Here is a 22,714-nt window from a genome sequence, read left to right as displayed (position 1 = left end):
GTACAGATCCAGGATGTAGGTGCAGGTCACACGCAAATTTAATGACGGACAAGAGACATATGACTAGACCAATGAAAACCTTCCACGAAAACATTGACTAATCAGAAGACGAGGAAGAACACTAACTACCTAACAGTGTAGTTGGTAGTTGTGAATTATTCCAGCCTCGCCTTTGGTTAGTATAGGATATAGGATAGTTCGGTTCATTTAGCAAGACGTCATTTGCTTTAGATCGACAATTGGAAATGATAAAGTTAAATATATTGTATTATATACCGATTATTGCACTAATTACAACTACTAATGTATTTTTCTCTATAATTACTTCAATATCTAGATAAATAATTAAACTAAATATTCACATTAACAAAATCTAAATATATAGTATAGTCCCCGTGGCCTCACAACACACCGTTTTCTTTAATAACTCGAAAAAAAAACATATCACATGAAGATTAGGAACCACAGCTTATTTCAATAGCATAGAACCTGAGGCTTCAAAACAATAGGATAGAACCTGAGGCTTCAAAACAATAGCATAGTTCCCGAGGCTTCAAAACAATAGGATAGTTCTCGATGCTTCAAAACAATAGCATAGTTCTCGAGGCTTCAAAACAATAGGATAGTTCTCGATGCTTCAAAACAATAGCATAGTTCTCGATGCTTCAAAACAATAGCATAGAACCTGAGGCTTCAAAACAATAGCATAGAACCTGAGGCTTCAAAACAATAGCATAGAACCTGAGGCTTCAAAACAATAGCATAGTTCTCGATGCTTCAAAACAATAGCATAGAACCTGAGGCTTCAAAACAATAGCATAGAACCTGAGGCTTCAAAACAATAGCATAGTTCCCGAGGCTTCAAAACAATAGCATAGTTCCCGAGGCTTCAAAACAATAGCATAGTTCGGACTTAACAATAGCATAGTTCAGGCTTCAAAACAATAGCATAGTTCCCAGGCTTCAAAACAATAGCATAGTTCAGACTTCAAAACAATAGCATGTTCCGAGACTTCAAAACAATAGCATAGTTCCCAAGGCTTCAAAACAATAGCATAGTTCGAGACTTCAAAACAATAGCATAGTTCCCGAGGCTTCAAAACAATAGCATAGTTCCCAAGGCTTCAAAACAATAGCACAGTTCTCAATGCTTCAAAACAATAGCATAGTTCGAGACTTCAAAACAATAGCATAGTTCGAGACTTCAAAACAATAGCATAGTTCGAGGCTTCAAAACAATACATTCTCAATGCTAAACAATAGCATAGTTCCCGAGACTTCAAAACAATAGCATAGTTCCCGAGGCTTCAAAACAATAGCACAGTTCCCGAGACTTCAAAACAATAGCATAGTTCCCGAGGCTTCAAAACAATAGCATAGTTCCCGAGACTTCAAAACAATAGCATAGTTCCCAAGGCTTCAAAACAATAGCATAGTTCCGAGGCTTCAAAACAATAGCATAGTTCCGAGGCTTCAAAACAATAGCATAGTTCGAGGCTTCAAAACAATAGCATAGTTCGAGGCTTCAAAACAATAGCATAGTTCCCGAGGCTTCAAGAACAATAACACAGTTCGAGGCTTCAAAACATAGCACAGTTCCCGAGGCTTCACAATCTCGTGTTTTCTTTTCGTGTTTTGAAGTAAGTCGTTATCTACGGCACATTCTTGTACAGAAGTGCTGATGTTTACACCTCTCAACTACTATAATAATATTGTGATAATTCCTGTGTGTGTGTGTGTGTGTTCGAGGGTCCGTTCATGTGTTGATGGTTAGGTTAGGTTAGGTTAGGTTAGGTTAGGTTAGGTTAGGTCCTGGGCAAGGAGATCTTTGAACCAACGAATATCTCTTAATGTCTCTTTCCGTCTAATACTGTCTATTTTCTTTTTACTGTCTATTTCCGTCTAGTGCTTATATTTCCGTCTAGTGCTTATATTTCCGTCTATTACTGACTCTTTCTGTCTATTACTGTCTATTTCCGTCTATTACTGTCTATTTCCGTCTATTACTGTCTATTTCAGTCTATTACTGTCTATTTCCGTCTATTACTGTCTATTTCCGTCTATTACTGACTCTCCGTCTATTAATGTCTATTTCCGTCTATTACTGTCTATTTCCGTCTATTACTGCCTATTTCCGTCTATTACTGTCTATTTCCGTCTATCACTGACTCTTCGTCTATTACTGCCTATTTCCGTCTATTTCCGTCTATCACTGACTCTTTCCGTCTATTACTGCCTATTTCCGTCTATTTCCGTCTATCACTGACTCTTTCCGTCTAATACTGTCTATTTTTCTTTTACTGTCTATTTCTGTCTAGTGCTTATATTTCCGTCTATTACTGCCTATTTCCGTCTATTACTGTCTATTTCCGTCTATCACTGTCTATTTCCGTCTATCACTGACTCTTTCCGTCTATTACTGCCTATTTCCGTCAATTTCCGTCTATCACTGGTCTTTCCGTCTATTACTGTCTAACCTATTTCTGTCTCTTTCCGTCTATTTCTGTCTAAACTTTCAACAACTAGAGAGATGTTAACACAACTCGCCAGTATTCTGCTGCACAGTACACATTAACGCTGAGGTGTTTGAGTTACTGGTGTATTGTGCAACGACGGCAATACAACGCAACACAATGGTACACACAACACAATGCTACCACACAACACAATGCTACACACAACACAATGCTACACACAACACAATGCTACAACACAACACAATGCTACAACACAACACTGCAAATTAAAATACAATTCAGGTAAAACGCAACACTACAGAATGCAATGCAATAAACAGTAAGTGATGCAACAAACAGAATTTCATGCAACACACAGAATGTAATGCAACATATAGAAGGCAATGCAACACCAAAAAATACCACTACTAATTATAACAATATAATACTGTACCAAATAACAGTGTCACGTGTCAAGTGAACTCAAAAGTAATCTTATAGGGAGGAAAAAGTGAAGGTAGGCCTATCTAGTGACGTCTTATAAACTGTTGTAAATAAATGAGGAAGTTTCTTGACGATATAAACAGTGACCGCAAGAAGTGTGTTTCCCATTTTCTATGTGACTGAAAAATATCCATAAGGGGGGTGACTATACAGTTAGTAGATCAGGATTAACTATGGCACCTAACCCAACTTAACATAATCCAGCCAAACCTAACCTAACCTAACTTAACCTAACCTATATATATTTTTTCTCTCATAATAATAATAATAATAATAATAATAATAATAATAATAATAATAATAATAATAATAATAATAATAATAATAATAATAACAATACTACTAATAATAATAATAATAATAATAATAATAATAATAATAATAATAATAATAACAATAATAATAATAATAATAATAATAATAATAATAATAATAATAATAATAATAATAATAATAATAATAATAATAATAAATAAATACAAAACTTAAAATTAAAAGGATCAATAGTGAGAAACAATATACTGTATGTATGTTGTGTTGTCAGAGTAAGAGAAACAATTGAGACCCAACAACTGTGTGTAAATGAGGCAGAAAGTCAGATCATCAACCTGTTCACGTTTATCCATTTTCATCTATTTTAAAGTTTACTCCATTCTGATCCCCTTACCTCATTCATCCCCCCATCTACCTTCTCTCTCTTTATATCACTTCCCTTCATTTTCTTCACTTCCCTCATCCTCTTGCCTCGTTTCCCCTCACCCACTTTGCCCCTCTTAACACTTCCCCTCGGGGCACTCCTATTGGCGGGCGCAGAACACAGGTGTGTAGTGATTAGCCTTGGTACACACCTGTCATTAAGGGCCTCTTGGGAAGAGGTAATCACCACACACACACACACACACACACACACACACACACACACACACACACACACACACACACACACACACCAAGAGATCGAACTCTATTACTCACACAGCCGCGTCAGGAGAGAGGGAAGGCTGGTGGCAACTTGTGGCAACCTGTCCTTGGTGGCAACTTGTGGCAACCTGTCCTTGGTGGCACCTTGTGGCAACCTGTCCTTGGTGGCAACTTGTGGCAACCTGTCCTTGGTGGCAACTTGTGGCAACCTGTCCTTGGTGGCAACTTGTGGCAACCTGTCCTTGGTGGCAACTTGTGGCAACCTGTCCTTCGTGGCACCTTGTAGCAGCCTGTCCTGGTGGCACCTTGTGGCAACTCCTGTCATGGTGGCACCTTGTGGCAACCGCTGTCATTGGTGGCACCTTATGGCAACCTGTCCTTGGTGGCACCTTGTCTTGGTGGCACCGTGGCAACCTGTCCTTAGTGGCACCTTGTGGCAACGTCATGAGTGGCACCTTGTGGCAACCTGTCAGGTGGCACCGTGTGGCAACCTGTCCTTGGTGGCACCTTGTGGCAGCCTGTCCTTGGTGGCACCTTGTGGCAAGCCTGTCCTTGGTGGCACCTTGTGGCAACCTGTCCTTCGTGGCACCTTATGGCAACCTGTCCTTGGTGCTTGGTAGCAACCTGTCCTTGGTGGCACCTTGTGGCAACTGTCTTTGGTGGCACCTTATGGCAACCTGTCCTTGGTGGCACCTTATGGCAACCTGTCCTTCGTGGCACCTTATGGCAACCTGTCTTGGTGGCAACTTCTGCTACGGCATCAGAAACCTTGTGTTGATGACTCTTAAGGCAACAGGTTTTGTGACGTGGAAAATATATAAAGTATAGAGGCGGGTGAGGGGGGGGGAGGTGAGGGGGTGAGGAGGTGAGGGGGGGTGAGGGTGAGGGTAGTGAGGGTAGATGGTGAGGGGTAGGTAATGGAGGGTTAGTGAGGTAGGGTACGAACAGCCACAACAGGTCACCTCAAACACCATCTTCGTGGAGTCAAGTCTTTCAACCACTCGAGAATCACATCTTGAATTTATTGAAACCTTCCGGGAAACATGAGGACGGAAGGTAATCGCTCATAAGGTCATCTGTCAGCCTACTAGACTGAACCACTCGCTCTGTCAGCCTAACCAAAATAAGACGTGTAATGAATCTTCCAACCACCACAACAACCACAACAACCACCACAACCACCACAACCACCACAACCACAACAACAATAATGGAAAGACAAGATTATGATTTGATTTTAGAGGCGAATAAAGGCAGCCATCTTGGAACCACCGCTGCCTGGACAGTCCCCCCTCTCTCTCTCTCTCTCTCTCTCTCTCTCTCTCTCTCTCTCTCTCTCTCTCTAAAATGGCCGTGGGTCAGGACGAGAGGGTAGTGGGCTGTGATTACGATGAATAAGGAGGGAGCGATCAATGGGGGAGGGAGGAGGGTTGTGTTGCTGCTTATGAGTGAGTTCTGTGTGTGTGTAGTGGTCACGTGTGTGTGTGTGTGTGGTTCTTGAGCGTGTGTGGTTGACCTCATTCATGGGTCATATCAGACAGTTAACCCAGGCCTAACAGAACAAGGCTGTGGTGTTGTGTGTGTGTGTGTGGTGTGTGCACACACACACACACACACACACACACACACACACACACACACTCCCACCCATAATGCCATTGTTGACACATCGTGTTTACAAAGTGATGCCTGGCTACGATAATACCCTAACTACTGATACCTGATGTATTAAGGTGGAATTGGCAGTTAAAGACCTTGGTTAGTGAACTGGGGAGGGAGGGGTGAGTTGGCAGGTCTTATATAATTTGATGTTCGTTAATGTAAACACAATCTGAGAGGAGGAGGAGGAGGAGGAGGAGGAGGAGGAGGAGGAGGAGGAGGAGGAGGAGGAGGAGGAGGAGGAGGAGGAGGAGGAGGAGGAGAAGAAGAAGAAGAAGAAGAAGAAGAAGAAGAAGAAGAAGAAGAAGAAGAAGAAGAAGAAGAAGAAGAAGAAGAAGAAGAAGAAGAAGAAGAAGAAGAAGAAGAAGAAGGAAGAAGAAGAAGAAGAAGAGGGAAGAAGAAGAAGAAGAAGAAGAAGAAGAAGAAGAAGAAGAAAGAAGAAGAAGAAGAAGAAGAAGAAGAAAAGAAGAAGAAGAAAGAAGAAAAGTAATACTAACCTGGAATAAGGAGATAATTGATGAATGAATTAAAGTGGGTTGACAACACAACAATAGGAAGCTTAACTCTCTCACTCTCTCTCTCTCTCTCTCTCTCTCTCTCTCTCTCTCTTCACTCTCTCACTCTCTCTCTCTTTACACTTTCTTTTGTCTCTTTTTTTGTTTCTTTTCTGACGCTATAAGACATATTTGTTTTCGCTGTTCAGAGGGTTCATTGTTTCCTTGAGTACGACCACTTAACCCTTTGGTGAACACTTAACCCCTTGAGTACGACGACTTAACCCTTTGAGTACGACCACTTAACCCTTTGAGTACGACGACTTAACCCCTTGAGTACGACGACTTAACCCTTGAGTACGACGACTTAACCCTTTGAGCACGACCATAACTTGAGTACGACGACAACCCTTGAGGTACGACGACTTAACCCTTTGAGTACGAACACTTAACCCCTTGAGTACGACGACTTAACCCTTTGAGTACGACCATAACCCTTGAGTACGACGACTTAACCCTTGAGTACGACGACTTAACCCCTTGAGTACGACGACTTAACCCTTTGAGCACGACCACTTAACCCTTGAGTACGACGACTTAACCCTCTCGGGTACGACGACTTAACCCTTTGAGCACGCGACCACTTAACCTTGAGTACGACGACTTAACCCTTTGGTACGACCATAACCCTTTGAGCACGACCACTTAACCCCTTGAGTACGACGACTTAACCCCTTGAGTACGACGACTTAACCCTTTGAGCACGACCACTTAACCTTGAGTACGACGACTTAACCCTTTGGGTACGACCATAACCCTTGAGGCACGACCACTAACCCCTTGGTACGACGACTTAACCTTGAGTACGACGACTTAACCGCTTGAGCACGACCATAACCCCTTGAGTACGACGACTTAACCTTGAGTACGACGACTTAACCCTTTGAGTACGACCACTTAACCCCTTGAGTACGACGACTTAACCCTTTGAGTGCGACGGCTTAACCCTTTGAGTACGACGACTTAACCCTTGAGTACGACGACTTAACCCTTTGAGTACGACGACTTAACCCTTGGTAGCGATTTGACCTATAACAGCTCATGAGGTGACGACTTAACCCCTTTGAGTACGACGACTTAACCCCTTTAGTATGCACGTCTTATAAACACTTCCTCTGAAATACGACTACCTAAACAAGCTGATTATTTCTGAATATTTTCCTCTGCGGGTCCAGTAACCTCAGAAGTAAAGTTTACTGCCACAGACCTGCAGACTGAGAGCAGGGGCGAACATTCAGCAGACACCTTCCTCCCCAGCTGTCATAGGAGAACCATTCAATAGGTAAATGAAATAACGATCAGCTGTAACTCAGAAATTCTAGTGGGTAAACATTGAGACATATGACATCACCAAATAATTAGCAACATATTGAAAAGCTAAGTGGATATTTTAGCTGTACAATGTTAAGTGAATGTTTTAGCTGTACAATGTTAAGTAAATATTTTAGCTGTACAATGTTAAGTGAATATTTTAGCTGTACAATGTTAAGTGAATATTTTAGCTGTACAATGTTAAGTGAATATTTTAGCTGTACAATGTTAAGTGAATATTTTAGCTGTACAATGTTAAGTGGATATTTTGGCTGTACAATGTTAAGTGAATATTTTAGCTGTACAATGTTAGTGAATTTTTAGCTGTACAATGTAAAATGTCATACATATTAGTATGATGTCTTATTAGCTGTGTCTATAAATTTTGGCTACTTACGGTGTTTATACGTAATTCTATCATTATTATTATTATTATTATTATTATTATTATTATTATTTTACTATTACTATTATTATTGTTAGAACCAAAAGTTTACACGTTAATTTTTTATAAACCACATAAAGCTGGTTTAATGATCGACCAATTACTCCTTGTTTGGCTGCCAGTTCTGTCGTTAACCCCCCTCCATCCTTCCTCCTCCAAATGACCCAAACGAGAGACGAGTGATTTGCCTTTACGTACGGCTGGAAAATTGCGACTAAATCTTCCTCCTTCCGTCTCAGCCACCCCCGCGTCTGGGTCCAGGTATAAACAAGGCGATTTCAGGATTAACTCTCATTAATCCACAAAGTCACTCGATTACACCTGGATTTATTACAATATATTCAACGTGTTTTTTTGTGTTTTTTTACCTTTAATAATCTTTCACACACGTGGTCTATGTTTAAGTATTAAGATGATGAAAGAAATGTGTGTGTGTGTGTGTGTGTGTGTGTGTGTGTGTGTGTGTGTGTGTGTGTGTGTGTGTGTGTGTGTGTGTGTGTGTGTGTGTGTGGTGAAGGTGTTGTTATGGTGTTTTTGATGTTTTTTTTATAATGTTTATTTATTTGTCTGTCTGTCTGTCAGTCTGTCTATTCGTTCATCTTCTCTCTCTCTCTCTCTCTCTCTCTCTCTCTCTCTCTCTCTCTCTCTCTCTCTCTCTCTCTCTCTCTTACCTCAGGACAGTGTTGCTGCACCTTAGGTTATAATTCATAAAAAAATAAAAATCAAATATAAGTGACGGAAGACAAGAAAATGGGCCATTCTTAGGCGATTAAGGTCAAGCAAGGTCACTGAGGTGGTGCTGCTGGAGGTCTAGTGAGCCTGACGTCATTCTTTCGTTGACGTCATTACTTGTGACGTCATTACTTTAGTGAGGTTGATGTCATTACTTTGGTGGGAGTGACGTCATTATTTTTTATTGCATTAGTCTATTTTAATCTAATTTGCCATCCATTATTTTGTCTCCCTGTGTGTGTGTGTGTGTGTGTGTGTGTGTGTGTGTGTGTGTGTGTGTGTGTGTGTGTGTGTGTGTGTGTGGCATCTATTTTTTTATTTGGGCATTTTTTGTAAACTATATTGCAGGTGTTTTATGTACACACACCACATTATCCTTTTCACACCTGATCGTAACACGCTAACGGCCAATAATCATTGACGTTCTTAAACTTCTTGGGTTGAGATGGACAGTGGAGTTCTTAGTGAGGTTCCGTAAAGTGTTTCAGTAAGACCTCAACCAATAGCACCGTCGTATATGATTAGAACGTGTTTTGATTGGATGTGTATACAAGCGTTCAGTAAGACCTCAACCAATAGCACCAATAGGGACTTAAGACCGTCGTACAAGACCCCAACGTGTTTTGATTAGGTTTTGGATTTGTTGTAACAAGTTTTGGACATGTATAGAGTCATATACTATACAGTATGTTTGGTGACAGTGACAAAAGCATACAACAAGATTTAACATTTTGTTTCAACGGGACGCAAGTAGTGTCAACAAGTGGCGCTCGTCTAAAACCGTCTAAAGTCGCCTAAACACGTTTAACTCGTCTAAAACATCTAAACTCGTCTAAACACGTTTAAACTCGTCTAAAACGTCTAAACTCGTCTAAACACGTCTAAACTCGTCTAAAAACGTCTAAACTCGTCTAAACACGTCTAAACTCGTCTAAAAACGTCTAAACTCGTCTAAAGACGTCTAAACTCGTCTAAACTCGTCTAAAACGTCTAAACTCGTCAAAAACGTCTAAACTCGTCTAAACACGTCTAAACTCGTCTAAAGACGTCTAAACTCGTCTAAAACGTCTAAACTCGTCTAAACACGCCTAAGACGTCTACATTCGTCTAAACTCAAATCAACACGTCTAAACTCGTCTAAAACGTCTAAAGTCGGCTAAAAACGTCAAATTCGTCTAAAACGTCTAAACTCCCTAAAAACGTCTAAACTCGTCTAAAGACGTCTAAACTCGTCTAAATTTAAACTCGTCTTAGACGTCCTCATCTAAAAACGTTTAAACTCGTCTAAACACGTCTAAACTCGTCAAAAACCGACTGCCTAAAAACGTCTAAACTCGTCTAAAGACGTCTAAACTCGTCTAAACACGTCTAAACTCGTCTAAAGACGTCTAAACTCTCAAACACGTCTAAACTGTCAAGACGTCTACCTCGTCTAAAACGTCTAAACTCCTAAACACGTCTAAACTCGTCTAAAACGTCTAAAGTTGGCTAAAAACGTCTAAATTCGTCTAAAACGTCTAAACTCGCCTAAAAACGTCTAAACTCGTCTAAAGACGTCTAAACTCGTCTAAACACGTCTAAACTCGCCTGGCGTGCACTCGTCTAAACGTCTAAACTCGTCTAAACACGTCTAAACTTGTCAAAAATGACTCGTCAAAGACGTCTAAACTCGTCTAAAAACGTCTAAACTCGTCACACGTCTAAAGACGTCAAACTCGTCTAAAACGTCAAAGTCGCCTAAAACGTCTAAACTCGTCTAAAACATCTAAACTCGTCTAAATACGTTTAAACTCGTCTAAAAACGTCTAAACTCGTCTAAACACGTCTAAACTCGTCTAAAATCTACACTAATGCAAAACTCTCTCGTTAACACGTCTAAACTCGTCTAAAAACGTCTAAAGTCGGCTAAAAACGTCTAAATTCGTCTAAAACGGTCTCGCCTAAAACGTCTAAACTCGTCTAAGACTAAACTCGTCTAAAAACGTCTAAACTCGTCTAAACATTAAACTCGTCAAGGAAGCAGCTAATCTAAAAACGTCTAACTCGTCTAAACGTCTAAACTCGTCTAAAGACATCTACACTCGTCTAAACGTCCAAACTCGTCTAAACACGTCCTAAACTCGTCTAAAAACGTCTAAACTCGCCTAAAACGTCTAAACTCGTCTAAAGACGTCTAAACTCGTCTAAACACGTCTAAACTCGTCTTAGACGTCTACATAATCTAAAACGTCTAAACTCGTCTAAACACGTCTAACTCGTCTAAAAACGTCTAACTCGCCTAAAACGTCTAAACTCGTCTAAGACGTCTAAACAAACACGTCTAAACTCGTCTAAAGACGTCTACTCGTCTAAAAACGTCTAAACTCGTCTAAACACGTCTAAACTCGTCTAAAACGTCTAAAGTTGGCTAAAACGTCTAAATTCGTCTAAAAACGTCTAAACTCGCCTAAAACGTCTAAACTCGTCTAAAACGTCTAAACTCGTCTAAACGTCTAAACTGTCAAGGCGTCTACACTCGTCTAAAACGTCTAAACTCGTCTAAAACGTCTAAACTTGTCTAAAACGTCCTAAACTCGTCTAAAGACGTCTAAACTCGTCTAAAACGTCTAAACTCGTCTAAACACGTCTAGACGTCTAAACTCGTCTAAAACGTCTAAAGTCCCTTAACACGTCTAAACTCGTCTAAAACATCTAAACTCGTCTAAATACGTTTAAACTCGTCTAAAAACGTCTAAACTTGTCTAAACACGTCTAAACCGTCTAAAGACGTCTACACTGTCTAAAACGTCTAAACTCGTCTAAACACGTCTAAACTCTTCAAACACGTCTAAAGTCGCCTAAAAAGTCTAAATTCGTCTAAAAACGTCTAAACTCGCCTAAAAACGTCTAAACTCGTCTAAAGACGTCTAAACTCGTCTAAAACGTCTAAACTCGTCTAAACACGTCTAAACTCGTCTAAAGACGCTTAAACTCGTCTAAAACGTCTAAACTCGTCTAAACACGTCTAAACTGTCCAAAGCGTCCACACTCGTCAAAAACGTCTAAACTCGTCAAACGTCTAAACTCGTCTAAAAACGTCTAAAGTCGGCTAAAACGTCTAAATTCGTCAAAAACGTCTAAACTCGCCTAAAACGTCTAAACTCGTGTAAAGACGTCAAACTCGTCTAAACACGTATAAACTCGTCTAAAGACGTCTACACTCGTCTAAAAACGTCTAACTCGTCTAAACACGTCTAAACTCGTCTAAAACGTCTAAACTCGTCTAAAGACGTCTAAACTCGTTCAAACGCGTCTAAAAAGCGTCTAAACTCGCCTAAAACGTCTAAACTCGTCTAAAGACGTCCAAACTCGTCTAAAGACGTCTAAACTCGTCTAAAGACGTTCACCGTCTAAAGACGTCTAAACTCGTCTAAAACGTCTAAACTCGTCTAAACACGTCTAAACTCGTCTAAAAACGTCTAAAGTCACCTAAACACGTCTAAACCGTCTAAAACGTCTAAACGTTCAAACAAGTTTAAACTCGTCTATACACGTCTAAACTCGTCTAAAAACGTCTAAAGTCGCCTAAACACGTCTAAACTCGTCTAAAAACGTCTAAACTCGTCTAAACACGTCTAAACTCGTCTAAAAACGTCTAAACTCGTCTAAACACGTCTAAACTCGTCTAAAAACGTCTAAACTCGCCTAAACACGCCTAAACTCATCTAAACTCGTCTCAACTCGTCTAAACACGTCTTATTCCCCCCTGATCATATAATACCTATATCACTGTAAATAACACCCAGAACCAGGAAGTATTATATATGTAAAGATTTAAAGTATAATATTTTATTTATGTTTTTAAGGGACCCAAAATATAAACCTTTATTTGTTATTGCAGTCCTGTACGACATTTTTCCTTCTCTAGGTGTGTGTGGTCAGTATAGTGCTGCCAGACGTATGATGTATTGCCCCCTCCATCCTCCTGTCGCTGTTCATATTAGCAACCTTCTCTTATTGTAATCAAATATCTGAACGGATCAACTGACACTGAAACAAACGTAAACAAACACCTAAATGGACGAACAAACAAACACTGGACTTACCTGTATCACGGCACAGGTGTGTGTGTGAGCCAACAAGATGAGTTGAGTGATCAGGAACCATTGAAGGCGAGAAGCTGTACCTGTAAAGATAAAAGTGATTACACGTCTTAGAGAAAACTGAAGAGCAATTATTTATCAATTACAGTTAACCATCCCAAAACCGGATTTAATCTTGCAAAACCCCTGTCCGTTATTGGGAGGATTCCGCTATTGAGAATGTCCGGTATTGGGAAGTCCGCTATTGAGAGGGTTTACTGTATTCAGAGGTGATATTGGGTAAAACTGATGATTATTTAGAAAAAAAGATACAGTAAATAATTCAGCACGTCTCTGGCCTTACCGAAACACTAAACTTGCCCAATTATCCCGAATTTCCGATTACAATTTGGGATGATATCGAAATTCACCCCATGGAAATATTGACAATGTGCAGTCGGGGTCAAAAGTCTTGAACACTTTACAGTATTTGGCATGTAAGTACCCGAAGATCTTGGGTATGAGAGTTGTATCCCATTATGCTTAAGTGTTCAAGACTTCTGAACCCGACTGTACCTCGTCTATATTTTTTTCCGTAATCCATGAAAAAAAAGTTCCATGGATTTTAAACCTTCGTGAACGCACCTAGTTGTGTCTTCACCATCTGACTTAAGCTGAATGAACCTTTCAATTATAACCGATGGACCAACCACACTTAGCGTATTTATCTGAAAACTGTGTACCAAGGAACACATATTCTTCCTCACTTCTGATTGTCACTACAAGGGTTTAAAACTACAATCAGAACCATAGAATTATATAATCAGAACTTCGCACTCAGTTATTTACCTGAGTGATGTTCGAACCTCTATCCCAGAGTCTCTAGGAGCGATATGTAATTTGAACCCTTATACGAACCGAACCCTTTATCCAGGAGTCAGTAAGAGCGAGACTCACTACTAATACTACTACTACTACTTTTATTCAAAACGTTGCTCCAGCCCTCCAATAACCATACCTTCACTACTACTACTAATATTACTACTACTGCAATTACTACTACTATCATCAACCCGGCAACCACTATCACCACCACCACCACCACCACCACCACCACAAATCCACCACCACCCCATACTAACACACAACCACCACCACCACCACCACCCCACACTACCACAACTACCACCACCACCACCACCCCACACTACCACAACTACCACCACCACCACCACCACCACCCCACACCACAACTACCACCACCACCACCACCACCACACCCACACTACCACAACTACCACCACCACCACCACCACCCACACTACCACAACTACCACCATCTTTCTGTGTGTGGTAGACTGGTAGCATGTTGGGTCATTGTTACACCAGAAGTATATTAAACACATATACTTATATCCTCACAGTGTTGTGTACACACACACACACACACACACACACACACACACACACACACACACACACACACACACACACATCACCAGTGATTTGCAATAAAACCCAAAGAACAAAATTTCCTCCTGTAATGTGTGTGTATGTTACATACATACATACATACAGAACATACATACATACATACATACATACATACATAATTATCAAATAACAGCCACTTGACTAACTAACATGTACTAAATTAAGTGTGTGTGTGTGTGTGTGTGTGTGTGTGTGTGTGTGTGTGTGTGTGGTCTAGGGTTGATTGATATATGTGTTTCAAACTTAAAAATCCCTAATTACCTCCTAAATACCCCAATCCCCCCAAATCACCTCCCATAATAACTAAACTACCTATATCACTTAAGGTGTAAATAAAGGTAAATACTCAGATCAGGTGAGGTCATACAAGAGTGAATTAGAGAGGCCGGTTGATAAGGGGTCCTCCAGGTAACCACGGGGGTGACGACACAAATTACAGGTGTGTTCCTACCATGGTTAAGAACACTGCGGCGTGACGTGCAGTATGGCTCCTCTGTCTGTCTCTCTCTCTCTCTCTCTCTCTCTGTCTGTCTGTCATTCTTCTTTTTCCACCTTCTCTCTCCTCCTACTATTACTACTGCACTCTTCACCTTCGGGGAGAGGGGAGGGGGGAAGGGAAAGGGGAGGTGAGGGGAAGGAAAGGGGAAGAGAGAAGGAAGGGAAGGGGGTGATGAAAAATGACGTCTAATGTCATTATATCAAGGTCAGCAGGGGAAGACTAGAGGGGGGAGGGTAGGATGGTAGGGAAGGGGAGAGTCAGGAGGAGGTTATGCCTTATCCAAGTGACTTCCATAAACTGTTGCTTGAGTGTGTGTGTGTGTGTGTGTGTGTGTGTGTGTGTGTGTGTGTGTGTGTGTGTGTGTGTGTGTGTGTGTGTGTGTGTGTGTGTGTGTGTGTGAACTCATATACCAGCATGACTTAAAATTACACCCAGTAAAATTAGTTAACCCACTTACAGCTGGTGGATTAGAGGCCCCGGAACGAATCAGCGGCCCATAAGACGGTTTAGATGTCTGTAAGATCACTAATGAAGAGAGAGAGGGTTAAGTTCACTGTACTCAGGCAACGCGTCTTAACCGTATCCCCACACTCAGCCACACCCAGCCACACTCAGCCACACTCAGCCACACTTCAGTCACACTCACCCACACCAGCCACACTCAGCCACACTCACCACACTCAGCCACACTCAGCCACACTCAGCCACAAACCCTTAAACAAGAAAAATCATAAATATCGAAATATATAATTATTCCTAAAATGAAAACAGGTATAATAATAATTATAGGTGCAAAAGACATAACGTCTCACCAATAATTTCTGATTTTGTAATTGATATAAGTGTAATTATGGCAATAAATACAGGTGAATGTCAGGCAGATCACGAGATTCTGCTGGTGGTGGTGGTGGTGGTGGTGGTGGGTGATAGTAGTGGTGTGTGTGGTGGTGGTGATAGTGGTGGTGTGTGGATAGTGGTGGTGGTGGTGGTGGTGGTGGTGATGGTGGTGGTGGTAGTAGTGGTGGTGGTGGGTGATAGTGGTGGTGGTGGTGATAGTGGTGGTGGTGGTGGTGATAGTGGTGGTGGTGGTGGTAGTGTGGTGGTGATAGTGGTGGTAGTAGTGGTGGTGGTGGTGGTGGTGGTAGATAGTGGTGGTGGTGGTGGTCTGTGCTAGGTCCTGGTTGGACCCTGCTTGTTACTGTCTCTCAGACCTAAAGTTCTCTTCTTATGTGTAATACTTTTGCTTGGATCAACACACACACACACACACACACACACACACACACACACACACACACACACACACACACACACACACACACACACACACACACCTCCCTCACTTAACACAACAGCAGTCCAACACACACTACTGTAAACATTGGTCGCGTGTTGCTGCCGTGAATCAGTTGATATGGTTTACACTCCCCACATTGTAACGCTGATTTAAAGCAACTACATTCTTTTAGTAGCTGTAGATAAAGGTTTCAATGTGGAGGTCATTTGAAATCAAGGTCGAGGTCAGAGGTCAAGGTCAGAGTCAAGGTCAGAGGTCAAGAAGTAGATGTAGATTATGTAGAGGAAAAAACGTTTAAGTTGCAAAAAAAAAAAATAAAAAATTGGTCTGATTTTTAACTTTTTAGCAACAGTGATAAAGCAGAGATGACATCACGCTTTATGAAGTCATTAATGAGTGTCATCTGGTGGTCGTGGCATCTGGTGAAGTCATCTATCTGTGTGTGTGTGTGTGTCCTACACACACACACACACACACAACACACACACCACTTAACTAAGACCATTCTCACTACAAACTATGACCAGATGCTGTTTAAACCAACTAACGACTCAAGTCATTCCTCGTGCTGTAGTGACCAAGAGTTTCATGGCTCTGAGGAACTGACTCATGTAGCCCTCGTGTGTAAGGTGAATGAGCTGGAGCCTGTTTGAGCTGTGGTGAATTAGCATACACATAGTAATGTAATGGCGAGAGAAGGTCTGGGATATTTGAGTCGTATGTACACACACATACATACATTCGCACAGTACATACGCACATTCATACACATACACATGTAATACATACATACAGGACATACATGTATACACATACAAAAACCACCACACACAATACTGCACAAACACGTAGGAACAAAATCAGAAATTATGTAAGTATGTATATGTGTATGTTGTATGTATGTATGTATGTATGTATGTATGTTGTATGTATGTATGTATGTATGTTTGTATGTATTAATAATAATAATAATAATAATAATAATAATATAATAATAATAATGTTTATTTTATGTGTGTTATAATAATAATAATAATAATAATAATAATAATAATAATAATAATAATAATAATATTAATAATAATAAAATAATAAAGGCAATAATAATAATAATAATAATAATAATAATAATAATAATAATAATAATAATAATAACAATAATAATAATAATAATAATAAACTCAAGGTATTAAAAGTAGGTTCCTTCACAATGTCCTGAACCTCTATACGTGAAGAAGACGATGACGATAAACACAGGTACCAGCTCACAGATGGGACGACTAGGGGTGCCCTGGACGAGAACAAACGATCATTAAATCATCGTCCTCAAAGGGTTAAAACATCGTCCTCAAAGGGTTAAATCATCGTCCTCGAAGGGTTAAATCATCGTCCTCAAAGGGTTAAATCATCGTCCTCAAAGGGTTAAATCATCGTCCTCAAAGGGTTAAATCATAAATTACTCGAGTTAAATCATCGTATCAGGTTAGATCATCGTCCTCAAAGGGTTAAAACATCGTCCTCAAAGGGTTAAATCATCGTCCTCAAAGGGTTAAATCATCGTCCTCAAAGGGTTAAATCATCGTCCTCAAAGGGTTAAATCATCGTCCTCAAAGGGTTAAATCATCGTCCTCAAAGGGTTAAATCCTCAATAAATACAATAAATAATATGTTGGTTCACATTCAGTTCTAGAGAATATTGATTACAGGTAGAGTAATTAACTACCTTGAGGCCGGGTAGTGTGTGTGTGTGTGTGTGTGTGTGTGTGTGTGTGTGTACAACTCCCTTGACACTTGTGGTAATCTCTGATCAAATATAACTGGAGTTCTTTTAGGTAAACGACATTGACATTCTATCAAACCCATTTATATTCATATTAGTATTATAATGTTGACTCTTATCAGCTATAAATCAATGAGTCCTTACACTAAACTACACTACAGAATACACTACACTACACTACACTACAGAGTACACTACACTACACTACACTACACTACACTACAAGCAGTTCATATGAATAAGCGTCATTCTCTACACCCGCTATGAACATTTTAGAAGATTAACGGGATATATGACTCCCTCTGTTGACCACACTCTCCATTTTACGTCTGTGAGTTATTAACACCCTATTAACACGATGTACGAGCAGGTGTAGCGACTCTCACTTTCTCAGGGTTACAATACTGAGACAGAAATCAGAGGGTCTGTAGGAGGAGTCGGTAATTCGTAATGGCTTGGCTTGGCTTGGCTTGGCTTGGCTTGGCTTGGCTTGGCTTGGCTTGACTTGGCTTGGCTTGGCTTGGCTTGGTGTCACTCTAGTATTATTATTCTGGTGTTAATTTGTATGGCATGAAGGCTTTTTGACTCCAGTTCAGGTTTACAAGATATAATCAAATGTCCTTATATTTTTACAAGTTCTAAAGTGACGTGGTATTGGGAGTCAGTGTTTATGTGGAAGATTTCAATGTTTACAGTGTTTAATGTTATCAAAATATTCACTTAAACACAGACTTAACACACACACACACACTTACAATACCAGTAATACCTCCAAAAAGTATACTCTTAACCCCCCCCCTCCCACACGTTCCCTCCCTGTCTGTATTAAGCAGAGTTGGTAAGGGATTAACCCCAAAAATACACCAAGATTGCGGCGTATGTTCTAATTCAGTGTCAAGCTCACTTTAACCCCTCCTTAACCTTCACAAATGGTAGTTAGATGAGGCGTAGGGCCGTATGTCTGGCTTAACGCTGCTGATTCACTGCCATGGTAAATAATTAATACTCGCTACTTGGATTAACTTGAGTTGAAGAAGAGTGGAATGCACACACACACACACACCACACTACTACTTTGCTGTCACTGGGAATCGAGTATGACGATCACCCAATTATGATACAATGGTGTGAGTTATTTGGGATGTCACCTACTGTAGGGTGGTGAGTTCTGAGTTGACTAAATAAACCGAATAGGGACCAGCAGAGTAGTTTACAGATGTTGCATGTGTGGAGGGCTACATCTAGTGCGGGAGGGGCATTGGCAGCGTCTTTCCGGTCGTTGGTGCTTGTCTGCCTCTGTATACTGTCGGGCTTACTCGAAAGTATTGACACCACTCATAACTATAGCCCCCACTCATAACTATAGCCCCCACTCATAACTATAGCCCCCACTCATAACCTAACCTAACCACGACTGACAAATTTCGCTTTACATCACGTCAAAATAATTTCCATTCATCACTTAGCGTAAACAAGACCCCGCCCATCGATGCACCGCTGCCACGTCTCATAAATTACCATATCCTGTTCCTAGGGTCATTAATCACCTCGTTTTATGGTAAATATGTATAATATTATCAAAAACAATAATTACTGTTGTTTTTCTAGTGACTCATCAAGTGGGTATATTACTCGTATATATTGAATTTTTTTTAAGAGTCGGGATGATTTGGGAAGTTTGGCACCGCCGGAGAGTAATCTGAGAGGTGTAGGTCAGCTCTGTTGACATTATCGTCGCTTTTATGTTATTATCGTTTAAGAGAAAATAGAATGAGATTGAAAAAAACCCGCAAAAATATGAAAAAATATGAAAAATAAAGTGTAAAAATATGAAAAAGCAAAAGTAAATAATAATAAAAAATAGATACGTATTGATAAATAATTCAGACGATAAAACCACATTTTTATTCGGTTTTTTTTCAACAACACGAAGTAAAAAACCAACCCAATTATACTCAGGCTACTTAAAGACCGTATCTAGGCTAATGGAACTTATAGACTAATTACTTAAACAACCCTGGATTAATTACACTTAATTAATCTCAATAACTAATAAAAATATATTATTGGCGTAATAAACTGAATTATAGAACAGGTACGATAATTATACCCCTTCACTAACTCGAAGCTGCTAAAATTATACACTTTACCTAATGATCCAATAAACAATTATACCTGATTATACTACCTGTCAATAAGGAAGAGTACACCTATAATTTCACGGTGGCGTAGGTATGTGCCACCACCCGGGCCAATACAGTGTTATGTGAGGGTAGTTACCAGTCCTCATTCTACGCTTCACACCTGCAGTTAGATAATGAATGTTACCTGAATGTTACCTGAATGTTACCTGAATGTTACCTGTGTGTGTGTGTCTACTTTTCTACCTGTCTGTTGCGTATATAAAGACCTATATCTACTTACCTATTCTCTCTCTATCGTTCATAAAAAAAATTCCAACTCAAAATAACTCGTTCCATTTTTTTTATTCTCTCTATTTCTCCGTTTATCAGTCTTTCTCTACTTCCCCTTAGAGAGACAGAGACTCCCAGAGAACAGTATCAACTCTCTTAATCAAGTTTTTTAACGTAGACTCAAATATTAACTAAATAATAACAAGAAATGAGGCTCAGTTTCAAGACATCAACTTCGCCAGCTTCTACATAAACGAGTCTACCATTGGCTATATAATTTACTCTAATTCTAATATTATGAAGTAAGTTTATTCTCTTTCTACATTGAAATAAAGTTTTAATTTAATTTTACGATAATTGATTTTTGTGCTTTCATTTTATTGGTATAATTTATCTTTAATAAAACTCGGAAATAAAATCAATCTAAAGCGGGTATTGAGACGACCATCTTGTGTATTATTTCCCCTTTACATAAAAAATACAAATTATTCAATAAAAAAGACCCGTGAAAATGAATAATCGTCTATAACCCTATTCACCACTGAGAGAGAGAGAGAGAGAGAGAGAGAGAGAGAGAGAGAGAGAGAGACTCCTCAGTGTCGTGGCAGAGTTCACTGACACGTAACACCTACCTGGGGAAACGCACACATGTCTACATAGCTGAGGAAAAGCACACATGTCTAAAGCTGGGAAAAACGCACATATGTATACATAACTGAAAAAGACACATTTACATGATCGGGACACACACACACAGACACACACTACTAAAATGGTATAGCGCACACCATAAACTTCTAATAATTCACATCAACCAAAATAACACAATTTAAAAAGTATATTCTTAAAATTTTTACTTACGACAAAAAGTAGCACATATTTTTCCACTTTTAATTTCTTGCTAAACTGTAATTATCCGAACACAGATTATCAGAACACACTCGATAGTGTAATCCTGTCAACTATTTTCACCACCAACACAACGAATTACCACACGACTGATAATTATCTCCTTAATATTACAATGTGTAGTCAGTCAGTCAGTCAGTCAGTCAGTCAGTCAAGTAGAATACGGAACAAGACTAACAAAATCAGGATATGTTAATTAAATACCTTGCCCAATTTAGAATAAAACCTAAGAGAAAATCCATCTGTAAATAAATAACTTTTGGTTCATTTACGAATAATATACAACGTGTCGAGTTGTGGAGAATTCTGGCTTCCTCTGACCCCGAACCTTGTCCAGTGCAGGGGATCGATTCTGAGGGTCACAGGCAGCCAGCGAGCCAACACCAGCAGTCAGGCAGGGCAAGACAAGGCGAGGCGTGGAGGGGGAACTACGCTAGATCCCTGGTTCATGGGGATCTGTCGCAGATAATTGTTCCCTCGTCTGAAAGGTTAAGTTAGGTAAGGTGAGGTGAGGTGAAGGGAGGTGTGGGGGGGGGTGTCGTCGAGAGAGAGAGAGAGACTGTAACAGATATAAACAATACTAAGAAAGATAAACAATGATATACACAGTAAACAACAAGACCTTCATGGTGGAAACAACCTGAACGAGGATATATCACGTGTTCTGGCCTTCCTCTCTCCCTCACCTCACCTCCCTCACCTCCCTCACCTACCATCACCATGACACTCCCTTACCACTACTACTACCACCTACACTACCACTATCACCACTACCACTAATACTACCATCACTACTACCACCATCACTGTTACCAACTACCATTACCATCACCACCACCACAAATTTTATGACCTGGACTGTGTCGTGGTTGCGGTAGGGGGATGGAAGGAGGGTTTCGTAGTTGTGGTGGAGGGAGGGAGAGAGAGAGAGGGAGGGAGGGATGATGTCGTAGTTGTGGTGGAGGGAGGGAGAGGAGGAGGAGGGATGATGTCGTAGTTGTGGTGGAGGAGGAAGGAGTGTGTCGTGGTTATGGTGGGGAGCGTGTGGTGAGGACAGGTGCGTGCGTCTGGTGAGCGCTAAGACCCAACCAGGTATATCTGTTGGTTGTGATGCAGACAAACCACGTAAACATGGGAGTCTCAGTGAGAGAGATAAACAAGGAGATAAACAGGGGTCTTATTAAAGGGTAAACAGAGGGTCTTGAGGGGTAAACAAGGGTCTTATTAAAGGGTAAACAGGGGTCTTATTAAAGGGTAAACAGAGGGTCTATTAAAGGGTAAACAGAGGTCTTGAGGGGTAAACAAGGGTCTTATTAAAGGGTAAACAGGGTTCTTATTAAAGGGTAAACAGAGGGTCTGTGAGGTAAACAAGGGTCTTATTAAAGGGTAAACAGGGTCTTATTAAAGGGTAAACAGAGGGTCTTATTAAAGGGTAAACAGGGTCTTATTAAAGGGTAAACAGAGGGTCTTGAGGTAAAACAAGGGTCTTATTAAAGGGTAAACAGGGGGTCTTATTAAAGGGTAAAACAGAGGTCTTATTAAAAGGTAAACAGAGGGTCTTATTAAAGGGTAAACAGAGGTCTTATTTACAAAGGGTCTCAGTAAGGAGTAAAAATCCCAACCCTGTCAATAAAGGAAAACAAAAAGCAAACAAATCTCACCTTACAGCTCTTATACT

At 40.3% G+C, this 22,714-nt stretch overlaps 1 protein-coding gene across 1 annotated transcript in view; it reads left to right on the top strand.

Moving 5' to 3' along the window:
• Positions 1–4,325: 4,325 nt before the first annotated feature.
• The window catches only part of LOC121875492 (serine/threonine-protein phosphatase 6 regulatory ankyrin repeat subunit B-like), a gene marked incomplete at its 3' end in the record, with an annotated part of 88,276 nt that continues 69,887 nt past the window's right edge, over positions 4,326–22,714 (top strand). Inside the window, exon 1 of the mRNA XM_042380058.1 lies at positions 4,326–4,677. Within this exon, the coding sequence (XP_042235992.1) occupies positions 4,326–4,677 (352 nt within the window). The remainder of the gene's footprint in view (positions 4,678–22,714) is intronic.

This window comes from Homarus americanus, unplaced genomic scaffold (genome assembly GCF_018991925.1).
Source record: "Homarus americanus isolate GMGI-L3 unplaced genomic scaffold, GMGI_Hamer_2.0 scaffold33026, whole genome shotgun sequence".
Taxonomy (NCBI): Eukaryota; Metazoa; Arthropoda; class Malacostraca; order Decapoda; family Nephropidae; genus Homarus; species Homarus americanus.
This window is presented reverse-complemented; position numbering and strand designations above follow the sequence as displayed.